This window comes from Balaenoptera ricei, chromosome 16, assembly GCF_028023285.1.
Source record: "Balaenoptera ricei isolate mBalRic1 chromosome 16, mBalRic1.hap2, whole genome shotgun sequence".
NCBI lineage: Eukaryota > Metazoa > Chordata > Mammalia > Artiodactyla > Balaenopteridae > Balaenoptera > Balaenoptera ricei.
In genome coordinates, this window is record NC_082654.1 from 118,736,198 (window position 1) to 118,750,958 (window position 14,761).

General features: G+C 40.6%; 1 protein-coding gene across 1 annotated transcript; it reads right to left on the reverse strand.

Moving 5' to 3' along the window:
* Positions 1–3,391: 3,391 nt before the first annotated feature.
* On the reverse strand, positions 3,392–5,593 carry LOC132350313 (oxysterol-binding protein-related protein 9-like). Its single transcript, XM_059899402.1, is given in 3 exon segments — positions 3,392–4,078; positions 4,080–4,384; positions 4,387–5,593. Coding segments are annotated over 3 exon segments (1,881 nt in total). The 5' UTR covers positions 5,465–5,593; the 3' UTR covers positions 3,392–3,580.
* Positions 5,594–14,761: the final 9,168 nt, after the last annotated feature.

The window sequence follows — 14,761 nt, forward strand, 5'->3', positions numbered from 1 at the left end:
CAAATGTTTAACACCATTCTCTACTCCAGAATGCATGAACATGCATAAAAAGGACCAACTAGGGTATGTGTGTGTGTGAAGTGATATACACAAACGTAAAATAACGATCTTCATATAATGTTCTTTCCTTCCAGTCTCTGTAAAAATATACTCCATGCAACGTTCTTTTCTAGTATTTAATGATTTTACTAGTTAGGTACTCAGAAATAAACATAGCACTGCCAGCTTGCTTGCAGAAGGCAGACCAGTGAGAGATGCTAAAGGGACTGGAGTGGAGGTTGTCACCAGAGGATGAGACTGACAGAAAATCCTTTCCTGTGTTTTGGGCCACCGCTGCCCTCTAGGGGGCACATGGAAAATAAGCAAAGTCTCTCATGCTTCTGCTAGAAATTTAAGACCTTGGGAAGTCATCTTGTCTCCCTAACTTTTATTAAGGAAAGCGTAATGAAAAGCTAATTAAAATTACTTCAAGGATAGCTGTATCATCCTAAGAAATCTTTACATCACATGCTTTTCTAGGGTCACCTAGTTTAGAGTCACTCTCAGCTGATAAAAAGTTCTTCATTCTACCCTGACTTTCCTGCACAATTTTAAACATGTTATTTCTTGTCCTGTTAAGGAACAGCTGCTTGTTATGACTAACGTGTTAGTCACTGTTTATACTTTTAGCTTTCAGTGCTCCAAAAACCAGAAACCCTGGCTCCTTCAGTCTTTCGTTATAAAGTCATTTTGTACCGAGGAAAATATGCAAACATTTCCGCAGTTGCCAAATTGTTACTTATTTCTAGACAAAAGAATTTGAAGTGAAGAGCAGAAATCAACTTGTGATTTTTACATGGGAGATACAACTTAAAATACCCTCGGGGCCTTCACCCTTCTTTACATAAAACTTGAAAAATTAGGGACAGTATCTACTGTAATCCTACTGTAGAGGCAGAAATTAATCTGCTTTCATTTCTAAATCTTAAAGGAGAATTTAAATAATTAATACTAAAGTGAGGTTTCTGAAAGTAAGTATTCTGCCTTAAGAGAAAATTTCATGACTTTAGGGTGATATTGTGGAAGAGTCACTTATAAAATATCTACTTGTTCATCCGTTTAACATTTGTTTAGTATTCCATTACTCAAAAGATACTATATTAGGGGTTTTAGGTGTGCAAACAAACTTACCATTCAGTAGAAAAGATAATTAGTATTATAGTATCACATTTTGTCCTGTATTAGATTTGATTTTATTCAATAAGTATTATCGAAATGCTTAGTTTTTATGTATATTATCTACTAGACTTCAAGCATCTTGAGAAAAGGGAATTTATTTTGCTCATCTTTATATCACCAGTACCTTGGATGATTTAACTTCTCAAGCCTAACAGTAGTCCTTTAAGTATGTGTTGTTATTCTTAGTTTCTAGATAAAGTAAATTATTCAGCAAGTTATAAGCTAGAATGTAATTGAGATTTAAATCCAGCTGTGTCTGATCATTGATATTATGATTCCTCCCTGCTTATATGCCTAGCATAGTGCCTGGCACATAGTAGGTGTTCAATAAATATTTGTAGAAGAATTATTCGTGTGCTTTTCCCAAGTAGTATATTCTTTGCTTTCATTTTGGTATCTCAAGGGCTTCATACAGGTCCCCAATAATTAAGTGTTGAATGAATGAATATAGATTTCTTAGGAAGTCTCTTTTGAGCATTTTTCCATTGCCTTCATTCTTATGGTATATCCTTAATGGTAGAATAAAGTCTGAAGACTAAATGTGACAAGTATTTTATGACATATGGTATCGATGGTGGTCTCTAACCAGCTATCCTGGAATTCATTTTCAGCTAAACTCAGGACATCAGATAGGTCATTGACCTACCTTCTTGGCAATTTCATTGTCCAAAAATTAGAGGAAATGAATGGAGGAACTGATAGTTCAAAAAAATCAAATTCTGACTCATAAGGGAGAGCTGGTTGAGCAGGTGGAAGTAACAGGAATCTTAAAGAACGATAAAAATAGAGTTTTAAAAACTCTGATGGGGATAGAAGTTCTGAAAAATATCAGAGAAGTATGGTAAATTTATGAGAACAGATTTTTAAAAGTTCAGGGAACAGCTTAGAAGAATTCTATAGCATATAAATTTCAAAAGGAAAAATGCCTTGAAAAGATTGAGGAGCTTGCAAAAACTCTAAACATACCCTAAAGCTCTTAACGTCATTTTTTTCGGTATTAGGATTATGAGTAATTTCTTTAAAATTTTACCTCTTCACATTTTTAACTTGTCTATGAAGTGGTTTTCAGATGGTCAGAGCAATTCTGATTATATTATCATCTAAAAAAATAAAACAAAAGTTACTTTAAAACAAACAGTTTCTGCCATTCTGCTGTGGTGGTTTTTATATGACCTTCTTTCCAATGTCTCTGCATCTCTGCTTTAAATAATCCATTTATTGCTTCATTCATTAAGCACATGTTTACTGAGAAACTTCCATGTAGCAGTGGTGTTCCAGGCACTGGGACTCCGGTACGAACAAGGTCACGTCCTTGTTCTTAGAGGGCTGACATTCTAGTAGGGGAGAAAGACAGCAAACCAATAGAGCATGTCTTTAATTCTAGGCAGCAATCGTGCTTTTAAGAAAAATGAAGCAAGGTAAGAGGAGAGGGAGCAACGTGGTGTCGTAGTTTCAGACGTGCTGGTTAAGGAAGCCAGTCCTCTGAGAAGGGAGTGACTCTTTTTTTTTTTTTAATATTTATTTTTTTATTTGAACGCGCCGGGTCTTAGTGGTGGCATGTGGGATCTTAGTTGCGGCATGCGGGATTTAGTTCCCTGACCAGGATCGAACCCGGGTCCCCTGCAGTAGGAGCGTGGAGTCTTAGCCGCTAGACCACCAGGGAACTCCTTAGGGAGCGACTCTTTTTTGTTGTTGTTGTTGTTGGAAAAATTACTTTATGAAGCCTTAAGAAGCACTGAGTATAATTAAACTGTAGTCCAGAGTTGGATACAATTTAATAATAGTTCAATTCCAAAATAAAAGTTATTGTAGGTGAGACCATGAAATTTCCTAACACGTGATTTTAATACATTGTGCTAAATTTTCTAAAACAACTCAAGAGGAACCAATATTTACAGTAGATGGCGTATTTATGAAAAATCTGGCATCACCTATATTATATATATGTATATATGTGTGTGTGTGTGTGTGTGTGTGTATATATATATATATATATATATATATATATATATTACCCAAGATTATATGAACTAGGAAACAGATGTTGTATATCTCAACAGCAATACTAGAGTGCAGAGCTTGAGACTGGGATTTATAACGTGGGATTTGGAAAAGGAGCAGACATCTTGTTTTCAAAACCTGAAGTTTTTCTCAAGACCGAAGTCAACACTGTAACTGCCACAGAACAGGAAAAAGGGAAGCTTTTCTCGCTTTAATTGTTCATCTGCATCAGAAAGTCCAGTATCCCTGAGATAGGAACCACTGCAATAAGAAGAGAGTGAATAGGTTCTCCCAAAGGAAGACTGTTACTTCATTGTGCCTCCTGCCTGGGTCACCAGGAGCAAACCTTGAATTTCCCAACCTAATGCTTGGCAGCACCGAGACATTTCAGTAATGGTTCCTCATAAACCCAGCATTCTCCATCTTCATGAAATAACCTTGTCTCCCACTGAATTTCCTTTTCCTTCCTTTCTCGGGCTTCTGCTCTTTGTCTTTCTTCAAGTCTATGCTTGGCTTCAGTTGCTGCATCAATGTCTCTGATTTTTAAGTTGAAAGTGACATCCTTCCAAAGGCAGCGGGATTCGTACTCATTCTGATCTTCCAACTTCCTCACCTTCTTCTTGATTATAGGCAACTTCTTGGTATCTATAAAAACTACATTTTCCCCTGTTGAGTATTTTGCATACATTACACCATTCCATTCCCCTTCAATTGAGCAGAAAGACTTCTTGTCATTTGGAGAAAAAATCTCAGCAGTAACTCTGTGCTTCTTGCCCCCATAGAAAGGTTTAGTGTGGAAGATGATATTGGCACTATAGCCAGTCTTGGAACAATTAATATTGCATTCTCCGCCTAGTTCCCACCCAGGGCACTGTGAGGATAGACCTTCCATAACCATTGGGGAATGTGAGAATGTAATGTTCATCATGGTCTAGACACGAGACACAGCCCTGTCCTATGTTGTGCACCCCAATTGACATCCCAAGGAATTTTGATTTGGTCCAGATATGAGCATTGAATTGTATCTTCTTGTTAAAACACTCAGCATAAAAGGCTGAAACTGGTGGATGATGGGAAACCTGCTCAGCCACGAATGTTACGCTGTTCTTGGAAACCCAGGGAACTGGTCCTTCTGAAACTAGCTCCACATTCTCTTCAGTATCATTGGTAATGTCCAGTGACTCTGAAAGATCTCGCCCAGAATGGGGTTGTATGGCTTTTTGGCAACCGATCCTTTCCTTCCTGCGTGAAAGGCTGAGAGGTACCATTTTACAACCTGAACCATTTGGTCCCTGGCATCCTTCTGGTCACTAATGCTCACAAACAGGTCCGGATGTGCAAAAAAGTCTGCATACATTTCTAAAAGAGATCTTCTTTCAAGAACAAATGTTGGAAGAACTACCTTAGTGAGATCCATTCCAAGCCTAACCTGTGACAACAGATGCATGATAACACTCTTGTGCTCTTCCACCGACCCTGCCTCCCCTTCATCATCTCTCTCATCATGTGAATCGAAAAGGTCAGCATCACTTGTTCCATTGGACATGGAAGAATTAAGTGATTCCGTGGTATCTGGGCGCTTTAGACTATTTCCTGAGCTGCTGTGTGTCAAGACTGAGGCAGATCCAGAGGACTCTATTAAGGGCTGTGGGGATGAGCCACTCTGATGGAATTCATCCGCATCATAGAATTCATCTTCACTGCTAGAATAAGAGAATTCTGGGACTGTGTTTGGAGACAAGTTGACATGGCTTGGAGAAGTTAGACTGCTTCTAGGTGGTGAGTGCCCACTGCCTGTACTATTTGGTGTTGGAGTCTGATGATGTCCCAAGGTAGTAGCTAATACAGGTCCAACTGGTAGAGAAGATGGACGCTGCTCTGACTTACACAACTGAGCAGGTTCTGGAGGTAAGACAGTCTGGGAAGGCATTGTGTTGATCACAGGTTCCAAGGGACTAGGTTGATATATTGCATCTACAGGATTAATAGTACTTTTAGCGATCTGCAGCAACACAATGCAGTGTTTAATTGATTCTACCATGCTATTTGTTGTCTCTTTGAGAGTTTCAGTTTTCTTTCTCTGTTCATCATCTTTGCAGTTTTGAAGTTTGTCATCAAAAAGCTTTAACTGTTCTATCAAGATTTGTAGGTAAGCATCAGCCTCTGTAAGTTTCGTATCAAAGCTTTGGACACTAGGAACAAATCCTGAATCTAAACCTCCGCAAGCAGCCGTCAAGAAAGCCATTCGCCAAGGCCCCCGCCCTCTGTGCCTCCAGGGGAGGGAGCCGAGGGCTGCTTCCGGGCACCCCCTCTTCTCCTCCCTCCGCCGGATCACCGGGCTGATGCGCAGTCGGTCCGGTCAGCTTCAGCAGGTCCCCCGGGCCAGCCCCTCGCCCCCTGGAGCGACTCTTGATGGGAGGCTTGAATGGTATGAATCGGCCTTGGGAAAAGCCACGTGAAGAGTTGTGCAGACAAGGGAATAGCAGATATAAAGGAAAACCCCCAAATGATCTGAGACCAGTTTAAAAAAAAACACAAAAAACCCTCAGGATACACATGTTTTTCTTTGTCTGCTCGTTAAGTTCAAGGAACACATTGTTCCCATAAAAGATGGACCTGCAGCTTAGAGGGGATGGTAACATGGGTAGATGAGAAAGAGAACAGATTTTGTAAGATTTCTCTTTTCTTTGTGTCTTTGGAATGGAAATGATAGACTAGTGTTGCTAAGAGGGAAGAGAAGATGAAGAAAGAGAATGTAAGAGGATGCCTATTTCTAGATGCTTTCAAGGATTCTGCTTGGTGGGAACTTTGTCCCATTTTTTTTTTTCCATCCCTTAGAAATGATTGCAATCTTGGGGCAAAGAGATGATGTTAGCATTCCTATAATTCTTTTGCATAATCTCAATGGCCAGGGCTTTACTGAAATCTGAGGTTTGGTGATCATCATCTACTTGTTTTTAGAAGCTGTTTCTCCTGAAATTCTCTCTTCCTTCTGGCTTAAATTTCCCTTAAGGGGTTGATGAAGGGAGAGGTGCAGGTTAGATTATACTAGTAGAAGAGGGGCCAGGTCCTAAGAGAATTTGTCCCTAGAGGAAAAAAAAGAGAGAACAGAGGGACTCCAGCTGTGTGGGGCACAGAAGGGTGAGGCTTCAAGGGACCGAACTGGAAACCTCCATCCCTTTCTCCTCCTCCAGACCCCGACTTCACCTTCCTCTTGTGTCCTTTAATGCCCCCGCCCTTTGCTCTCCCTCCCAGCAAACAATTCAAATTTGGCTCCATCTTAGCCCCAGCAGGAAAACTAGTGCCCCAAATGTTTCTGGAAACCCGGGAAATGCCATTTACAAGCACAAGAAGAGAACTCAGAAGGGCATTCAGTAGGTGTGGCACGTGGTCAGGTGTGGGAGTGTTGCTTTGTCCAATTCAAAATTCTAATGTAGTGTAAAATGAATTTTATCTTCAGACAGTTATATATACGGTTATTGCAGAGTTTTAAAGCATGAATCTAACAACCAAAATTCCAGAATTTTTTAAAATTAATTTTTGCTTTACAATGTTGTGTTAGTTTCTGCTGTACAGCAAAATAAATCAGCTATGCATATACATATATCCCCTCTTTTTTGGATTTCCTTCCCATTTAGGTCAAAATACCAAATCTTGAGTGCTTAGATTCTTAAAAAGAGCAGGACGCCTCTGAAGTTCTAGACACGGTGGTAGGTTCTAGGGACTGTGTGAGCTGAGGTCCCTGCTGCAGGTGAAACCTGCTGAACCACTGCGGACCATCCTTGAGGAACTGTGGGAAGCAGGAGAGGTAGACACAGCGAAGGACCGGCACATGGGGACCTGATTTTCAAAAGGGGGAGAGCGGCAGTTTTCTCAAAACCTACGTGTCATTGAGCCTGAAATCAGTGTGGTGAGGCCCCCAGCTGCGCTCCCAAAGCTTCACCAAGGAAGAGATCATGTAGATAAGCATCCTTTCCTTCTCTGAAGGGGTGACTGGACTAACCAGTGGGGGTAATTCAGTGCCCCTGGATTTCTACAGGATGTGTGCCAAGGCGGCACACAGCATCCTTGTGGCTAAGAGGAGGAGGTAGGAGCGAGAAGTCAAGGGTGTTGGCAACTTGTTGAATAGCCCCACACAGAGGATAACAGTGAAATGATCAGTGTCTGTCTAGAAGGACAGTCAGATGGTGAGGCCCCTGGTCTCAGTATTGTCAACACTTTAAAAAACCAGGTATTATAGTAAATAGAAAGTATGCTAGTCAGATTTGCCAATGACACATGTTAAGATTTCACTTAGTGAGATGACAGAATTAGAATATACTCCCCATTCCAAGTGGAAAAAAAAAAATTGAAGTTGGTAGGATGGAACAAATTTGATGAGGTGACATTAATGGAAATAAATGTGAAGTCCGTTACAGGGGACCAGAACAGAAAGACAAAAAGCCAAGTACGCAGATACAGGATGGGGTGACTTGGCTTAGATATTTGAGTAGCACTTAGGAATTTAAAGTGTCACTTGGATATAGTTGCCACAAAAGCAGTTCCGTGTTTACAGAAAGACAGTGCTTAGAATAAAGCTATTGCTAAGTGTGTTTCATCCTGTGCAGGTCAGATTATACTCCATGTCTGCAAAATGTTTCAAAAAATTGGAGCACGTGCAGAGGAAAGTGACGAGGACTTTGAAGGAAGGAAACCCAAGAGAATGAGGAAGTATTGGAAAGGAGCTTGTCAGGATATCAAAGGGGAAGTAAACATTTCATTAGTGCTAAAGGTTACATCTAGGACCAGTAAGGGAAATTTACAGAGAGACACATCATAGTTTGATTGAAGGACTTTCTATCAACTAGAACAGTCTGAAGTTGGGAGGCCAAGAGATTCCTATAGTCAGTGGTGTTTGAACGTCACTTCAGTCATCAGAAGAGTATAGGATAGTCATTCATGACCTTTAAGGTCCCCCTCAACCTTGAGAGTCGTTAGTTCTTTAGTTAGTAAACAACTAACCATTTATTACACAGTGACACGGATGTAGCTTTTTGGGTCACTTTTAAGCTTCAGTCTTAGGAGTTGTGGAAATGGAATAATAGAGACCTTATAATCCCTCCTGCCATCCCAAAGTGAAAGCCTAGAGAGCAGGCTACAGGCCTTCAAACATTTTTAACCATCTCAGTTCTGATGTCAGCAAGGAGAGAACTGGCAAACTGAGGCAACTGCTTGATTGATACGTATAAGGCCAACTGGGTAAAACCATCCCCTGGAAACTGCATTTCAGTGTGGTCTCAGGTGTTGTCTGGCAGAGGGCTCATTCAAGGCTATGGATGGTGGTCTGTCATTTAGCAGAATGTCATTGTGATCAGTGATCCTTTGCCTATTATAATTAATATCAACCTTTCTCTCAGTGCTGTAATTAAAAAAAATAGGTTTTGTTGGTCCTGTCAGGCTTATTGCATAGAAAATGCTTCCCAGTTTCAGATACAGTGGGGCTTAGGTAATGTGAGTGGTAGACACAACTAAGTGCTACCTTCTTTAGGTGTATAAACTCCCTGTTCCATACACAAGACGTGTGTTTATTCAAGGGACAGGAATATTAATGGTAACATATATTTTTTTCTTTTACTGCCTTATATAAAATATATGCTGATCAATACAATTCAGACCTGTATTGAATATTAATTTTATATTTCATGGATCTTGGTAGTTAAATTCAGTGCTGCACATTTACCTGAGAAACTGGTAAAATTTTCATAAAAATAGTTTACCGTAAAAGTTCATAATCATTTTTGACCCTAGCATAATTCTTTTTTGCACTGACAGGACACGCCAAACAACATAAGAGTTAAATATTTTCTAACAATACTAAGCTCAGAAAAGAGCTTACTTAGTGTTTTTTTCTGCTTGCCTTACATTTATATTTGTGTCACAATACCAATAGGGCTTTTACAGTTCAAGATTAATGCTACGGTTTTCTCTGTTCATTCTATATCATCCAAACTGCAGTTGGACCAAACAACAACAAAAAATAATGAGCCGAATGCTGAACAACTCATTGTAAAAATATTCATGGACACACAAAGTCAATATCTGAAAAAAGATCCCAGAATATATGAGTAACTCACCACTTTTATTTTGGCAAAACTTCAAAGAACTGTTGTCACAAGTCAATAAAAATCTGTAAAGCCCCGCCAGAGATGAGCTCAGCGTAGAGAGTTTTTAGGGAGCAGTCCTACCGTCCTCATTATTAGTAGTAATAATGTAATAAATAATACCAGTAGCACCTGAATCTAGAGTCAAGCAGGTCATCCATCTGATATGTAAGAGATCTGTTTTTCACTTTTCATTTGTAGGAATTACTATATTTTTTAAATTGATTAATTAATTAATTAATTTTTGGCTGTGTTGGGTCTTCATTTCTGTGCAAGGGCTTTCTCTAGTTGCGGCAAGCGGGGGCCACTCTTCATCGCGGTGCGCGGGCCTCTCACTGTCGCGGCCTCTCTTGTTGCGGAGCACAAGCTCCAGACGCGCAGGCTCAGTAGTTGTGGCTCACGGGCCCAGCTGCTCCGCGGCATGTGGGATCCTCCCAGACCAGGGCTCGAACCCGTGTCCCCTGCATTGGCAGGCAGATTCTCAACCACTGCGCCACCAGGGAAGCCCCTATAGGAATTATTTTTAAAGTTTTCTGCTGGTTCACAAATAGCTGATTACAAAGTAATGAGAACTAGTAACCTAATTGTGCTTCCAAGTAGCATCACTGGCTTAGTGCGCAAAACCAGTGGATTGAACGGCACGCTCAAGGATTGCTTAATCTAACCGCTGCTCATCTTCCCCAAACAGCCTTGTCAGATGTAATCTGCTCTATGGCAACCCCTGCTCAGAAGGCAGCCTTGGAAGTAAAATGTCCACTGGTGTTCACAAAGCTCTCCTGTTTAACAATCACCGTGGTGTAGAAAGCAAGGACGATTTTTAGGTTTAACAAAGTAGAGTCCATGAATCCTTTAACCACGCCTATAGGAGTAAATGTTTCTAATGAAGAGCAACAAAGGGAAAAGTCAAGAAATACATTGCGTATCATTACATAGTATGTCTGCTAATTTTTCTTTTATGACTTTCTTTGGATTTAATGATTAGAGATGGGCTGCCTTGAATATAAATGTAAGCAATTGTTAAGGAAATTACTTCCAAGAAAACAGGCAGAATCTTTCCTCCATTAAAAGGTTTTCATCAGTTAAACACTCTCATATCTTAAGGCAGATTAGATTTTAGTGTTTGGAGAAAATGAGGTGCTGGAAGGTAAGATTAGCATGAAATCATAGGGCTGGGGGATCATCAAGAGGTCATTTGGTTCATCTTCCTGTCTCCATTCAAAATAGCATCCAGGAAAGAAAAGTGTTCACCCTCTTCTTGAAGCTTAGACCTGTTTTTGAAGATAGCCCTCTTTGTTTGTTTTTGTTTTTAATGAGTGCCTCATTTCTGAAGGAATACTGAAAAAATTATTTGGGGGTTGTTTCATAGAAACACTGGAACTATAAATACAGTGAGGAGGGCAGCACCCTTTGGGTCTTCTATTCAAAAGAAACAACCCTGGCAACTGAATTGATGCTGTCAGTAACACAGAGGAAACTAATTTCTTAATAGAAATACTGGCCTGGAGGAAACCCGAGGCCTGGGAGAATGCGAAAAGAATACAGATTCAAGCCAAGCATTAAAAGGATGAAAAATCCAGATGAAGGAAGATGATTTAGTATTACATTGCTTGCAGAGGACATTTTGGGAGAGAAGTGAGTTACATATTAGGAAGAATTTATTCAAAGTGGGGAGGTATGGTAAACACTGAAATGAGTTCCTGTTTAGGTTATACAATTTCAGTCTTTGGTGATGATCTTTTTTTTAAAGAAAAGTTTCTAATATTTGAACTAGTTTAGGCAAAATTATTGGAAGATGGAAAGATGACCTCATTAAATTAAATCAGAATGATTTAATAAATGGCATTTGATACCTATTATTTTCTAAGATGAAAAAATAATCTCCAAAATTTTACGTCTATCTCCATAACATGAAATACAGTCGCCCCTCAGTATTAGCAAGGGGATTGATTCCAGGACCCCACAGATACCAAAATCCAAGAATGCTCAAGTCCTTTATATAAAATGGTATAGTACTTGCATATAACCTCTGCCCATCCTCCTGTGTACTTTAAATCATCTCTAGATTACTTATAATACGTAATACAGTGTAAATGCTGTGTAAATAGTTGTAAGCACAATGTAGATGTTATGAAAATAGTTGCTGGCATGGCAAATACCAGTTTTGTTTTTTGGAACTTTCTGGAATTCTTTTTTCCTGAATATTTTTGATATGCGGTTGGTTGAATCATCTGGGGATGCAGGGTCTGTGGATTCGGAACCTGCGGATACAGAGGGCTGACTATAAGACTCCTAATACCTAACATGCATGGTCAAAATCCAGAATATTTTATCTGTGCATCACTAAGCTTATAATTAGTTAGTAGTACCCTCACTCCTACCAGCTCCAATTAAACAGATTTAAGACCTTTTTTTGGATTAGTTTTAGGTAAATAATATAAATGTATACTTGGAAGCAAACAAATGTGATCAATTAACAAAATGTGATCACTGGAATTGGACTCATAACTAATTCTATAGCCAGACCAAATAATGAGATATGAATAAACAGTGAAAGACAGCTATGAAACTGCTTGGTATAATAACTATTGTTTCTCTTTGCTTTTCCAATTCCCTGATAAGGAGTGTACAATAAATTCTTAAGTTCACTACGAACACATGTCGTTGTGTTCATAGTGTTCAGTTTAAAATCAGATTCCAGGGACTTCCCTGGTGGCACAGTGGTTAAGAATCCACCTGCCAATGCAGGGGACACAGGTTCGATCCCTGGTCTGGGATTTTCCCACATGCCACGGAGCAACTAAGCCCGTGCACCACAACTACTGAGCCCATGTGTCACAACTACTGAAGCCCGCGCACCTAGAGCCTGTGCTCTGCAACAAGAGAAGCCACTGCAACGAGAAGCCCGCTCACCGCAAAGAAGAGTAGCCCCCCCGCTCGCCGCAACTAGAGAAAGTCTGCGCACACCAATGAAGACCCAACGCAGCCAAAAATAAATAAATAAATAAATTAAAAAAAAAATCAGATTCCAAAATATACATACAAGTGAATGATCAGACAGGGTTTCTCCAAACGTCCACGGAGATAAGAGTACCACTTACAGCAGTGGTCCCCAACCTTTTTGGCGCCAGGGACCGGTTGTGTGGAAGACAATTTTTCCATGGACTGGGGTGGGGGGATGGTTTCTGGATGATTCAAGTGAATTGCATTTATTGTACACTTTGTTATTATTACATTGTAATATATAATGAAATAATTATACAACTCACCCTAATGCAGAATCAGTGGGAGCCCTGAGCTTGTTCTCCTGCAACTAGATGGTCTCGCCTGGCGGTGACGGGAGACAGTGACACCCGACGTGTGTTGCTTATTATGTCCAGTCTACTCTGTAATCTCGTTTTGGTCGCTGTCACTGCAGAAAACCCTGCTTCACGGAGATAGGATGTTGGAAGTGGAAGCAGGCTTTTCAGTGCTTTTGTGGCCATCTCAGGAAATCCTGCCTTGACTTTAATCCAGAACGTGTAGAGATCTGAAATTGTCTCAGACAAACTTTTAAGGCCACCGTCATTTGCGATCTCAAGCAGTTGATCTTCGTCTAGCACGGACAAAGTCGATTCACCTGGCTTATTCACAAATGGGTCGCGGATCCATTCCTTCCCAGTTCAGGGGTCTTTTGTGGTTCGGAAGTAATGCTCAGACTCTTTTGAAAGTTGAGATAGGTGATCATGCACCAGCTGGGAGAAAGAAGGCCCTGGCTCAGTCTCTTTCAAAATCTCTGCTAATGTTTCAAACGTGTCAAAAATCCCAACATTCACTCATCACCCTCATAGTTCCAGTTCGGCTTTGAATTCAGCGACTTTATCTGCGGACTTGAACACAGTTGTCGTTCTCCCCTGAAGTGACAGATTGAGTTCACTGAGCAGGTTGAATATGTCACACAAGTATAAGCAAGTTTTGTGACCCATTCTGTGTCACTGAAATGTGCTGCCAGTGGTGACTGTTTTTCTAAAAGAAATCTCTGGAGCGGCTCTCGTAACTCAAAAACCCTGGCCAGTGATCTACCTTTAGAAAGCCGTCTCACTCTTGTGTATAAGAGAAGACGTGTGTGCTCTGCGTCCGTCTCCTCACAGAGCTGCACGAACAGACATGGGTTAAGGGCGTGTACTTTATAACGTGGTTGATAATTTTAATCACATCCTCCAAAACGTTAAGTTCAGGCGACATTTTTCGGCTAGCCAGCATTTCTCTATGGATGACACAGTGCGTAGACTCACATTCAGAAGCGACCTCTTTGACCCAAGTAATGAAACCAGAAAGCCCTCCAGTCACGGCAGCCGCTCTCTCGGTGCATATACCTACACAAAATGACCAGTTCGTTTTTCCTGATATGTAATCATTCAAAGACTTGAATAGTTCTACAGCTGTGGTGTTGGTTGGCAACAAAAATGCACATTAACATATCCTTGTGCACATCCTTCTGAAAAATACATCACACAAAATGAAGCATTGTTGCCTTGTTGTCAATATCGGTAGACTCATCAACCTGGATTGCGTACCACGGTGACTCATTAATCCTCTGTAACAATTGTGTCTCAATATCCTCTGCTGCTGTTGCATCAATTTGTCTAGTTACGGTGCTAGCCGAAAGATGAACACATGCCACCTTTTGAACTGCAGCCTCTCCTGAAAGTTCATGACAAATGTCCTTAGCAGCAGGCAGGATCAACTATTCACAAATAGTAAAGGGCTTCTCAGCTTTAGCAATGCGGTTAGCCACTAAGAATGATGCTCTCAGTGCAGACACATTTGATGAAGTGTTGGCCTTCAATAATTGCTCCTGTTCTTTGTGTTCACATTTTTTTCTTTTGAAAAACTCCAAAGGCTTGTCGTTTAACACAGGGTGCTTGGTCTCCATATGGAGAAGCAGTTTTGAAGGTTTCATGGCTTCCTTGGGTAGCCGGTCATCACATATTATATAAAGCAGGCTTGGAGAATGTGAATCACCTGTTGCAGTGAACCCGTAATTTAAGTAGGACTCCTGGTATTTTCTTTTAAATGCGGCTGTCTTTTTGTTGGCAGTCTTAGAGTCTTCTGCTGTCTCATCATTGGGTCTTTCCCCCTTTACAAAGAAGCTCCCCAGTGACGTTTGCTTTTTATTCATTTTGGCTAGGGTTAGCTTGTTGGCTCACCATAACTGTGGCTGAGACAATGCTCATTGCGGGGAAGAAGGCGCAGACAGAAGTGGTAAATAAAATAATGGGCAAACTAAAATAAGTGTCGGATTCTGACTTAAAGCCTGCCACCAGATGCAGCTGTACAATTGAAGTACATCATCTCACTTGCCACTATAAAGCCTGCCACCAGATGCTGCTTAATTGCCACTTGCCACTCACTGATAGGGTGTT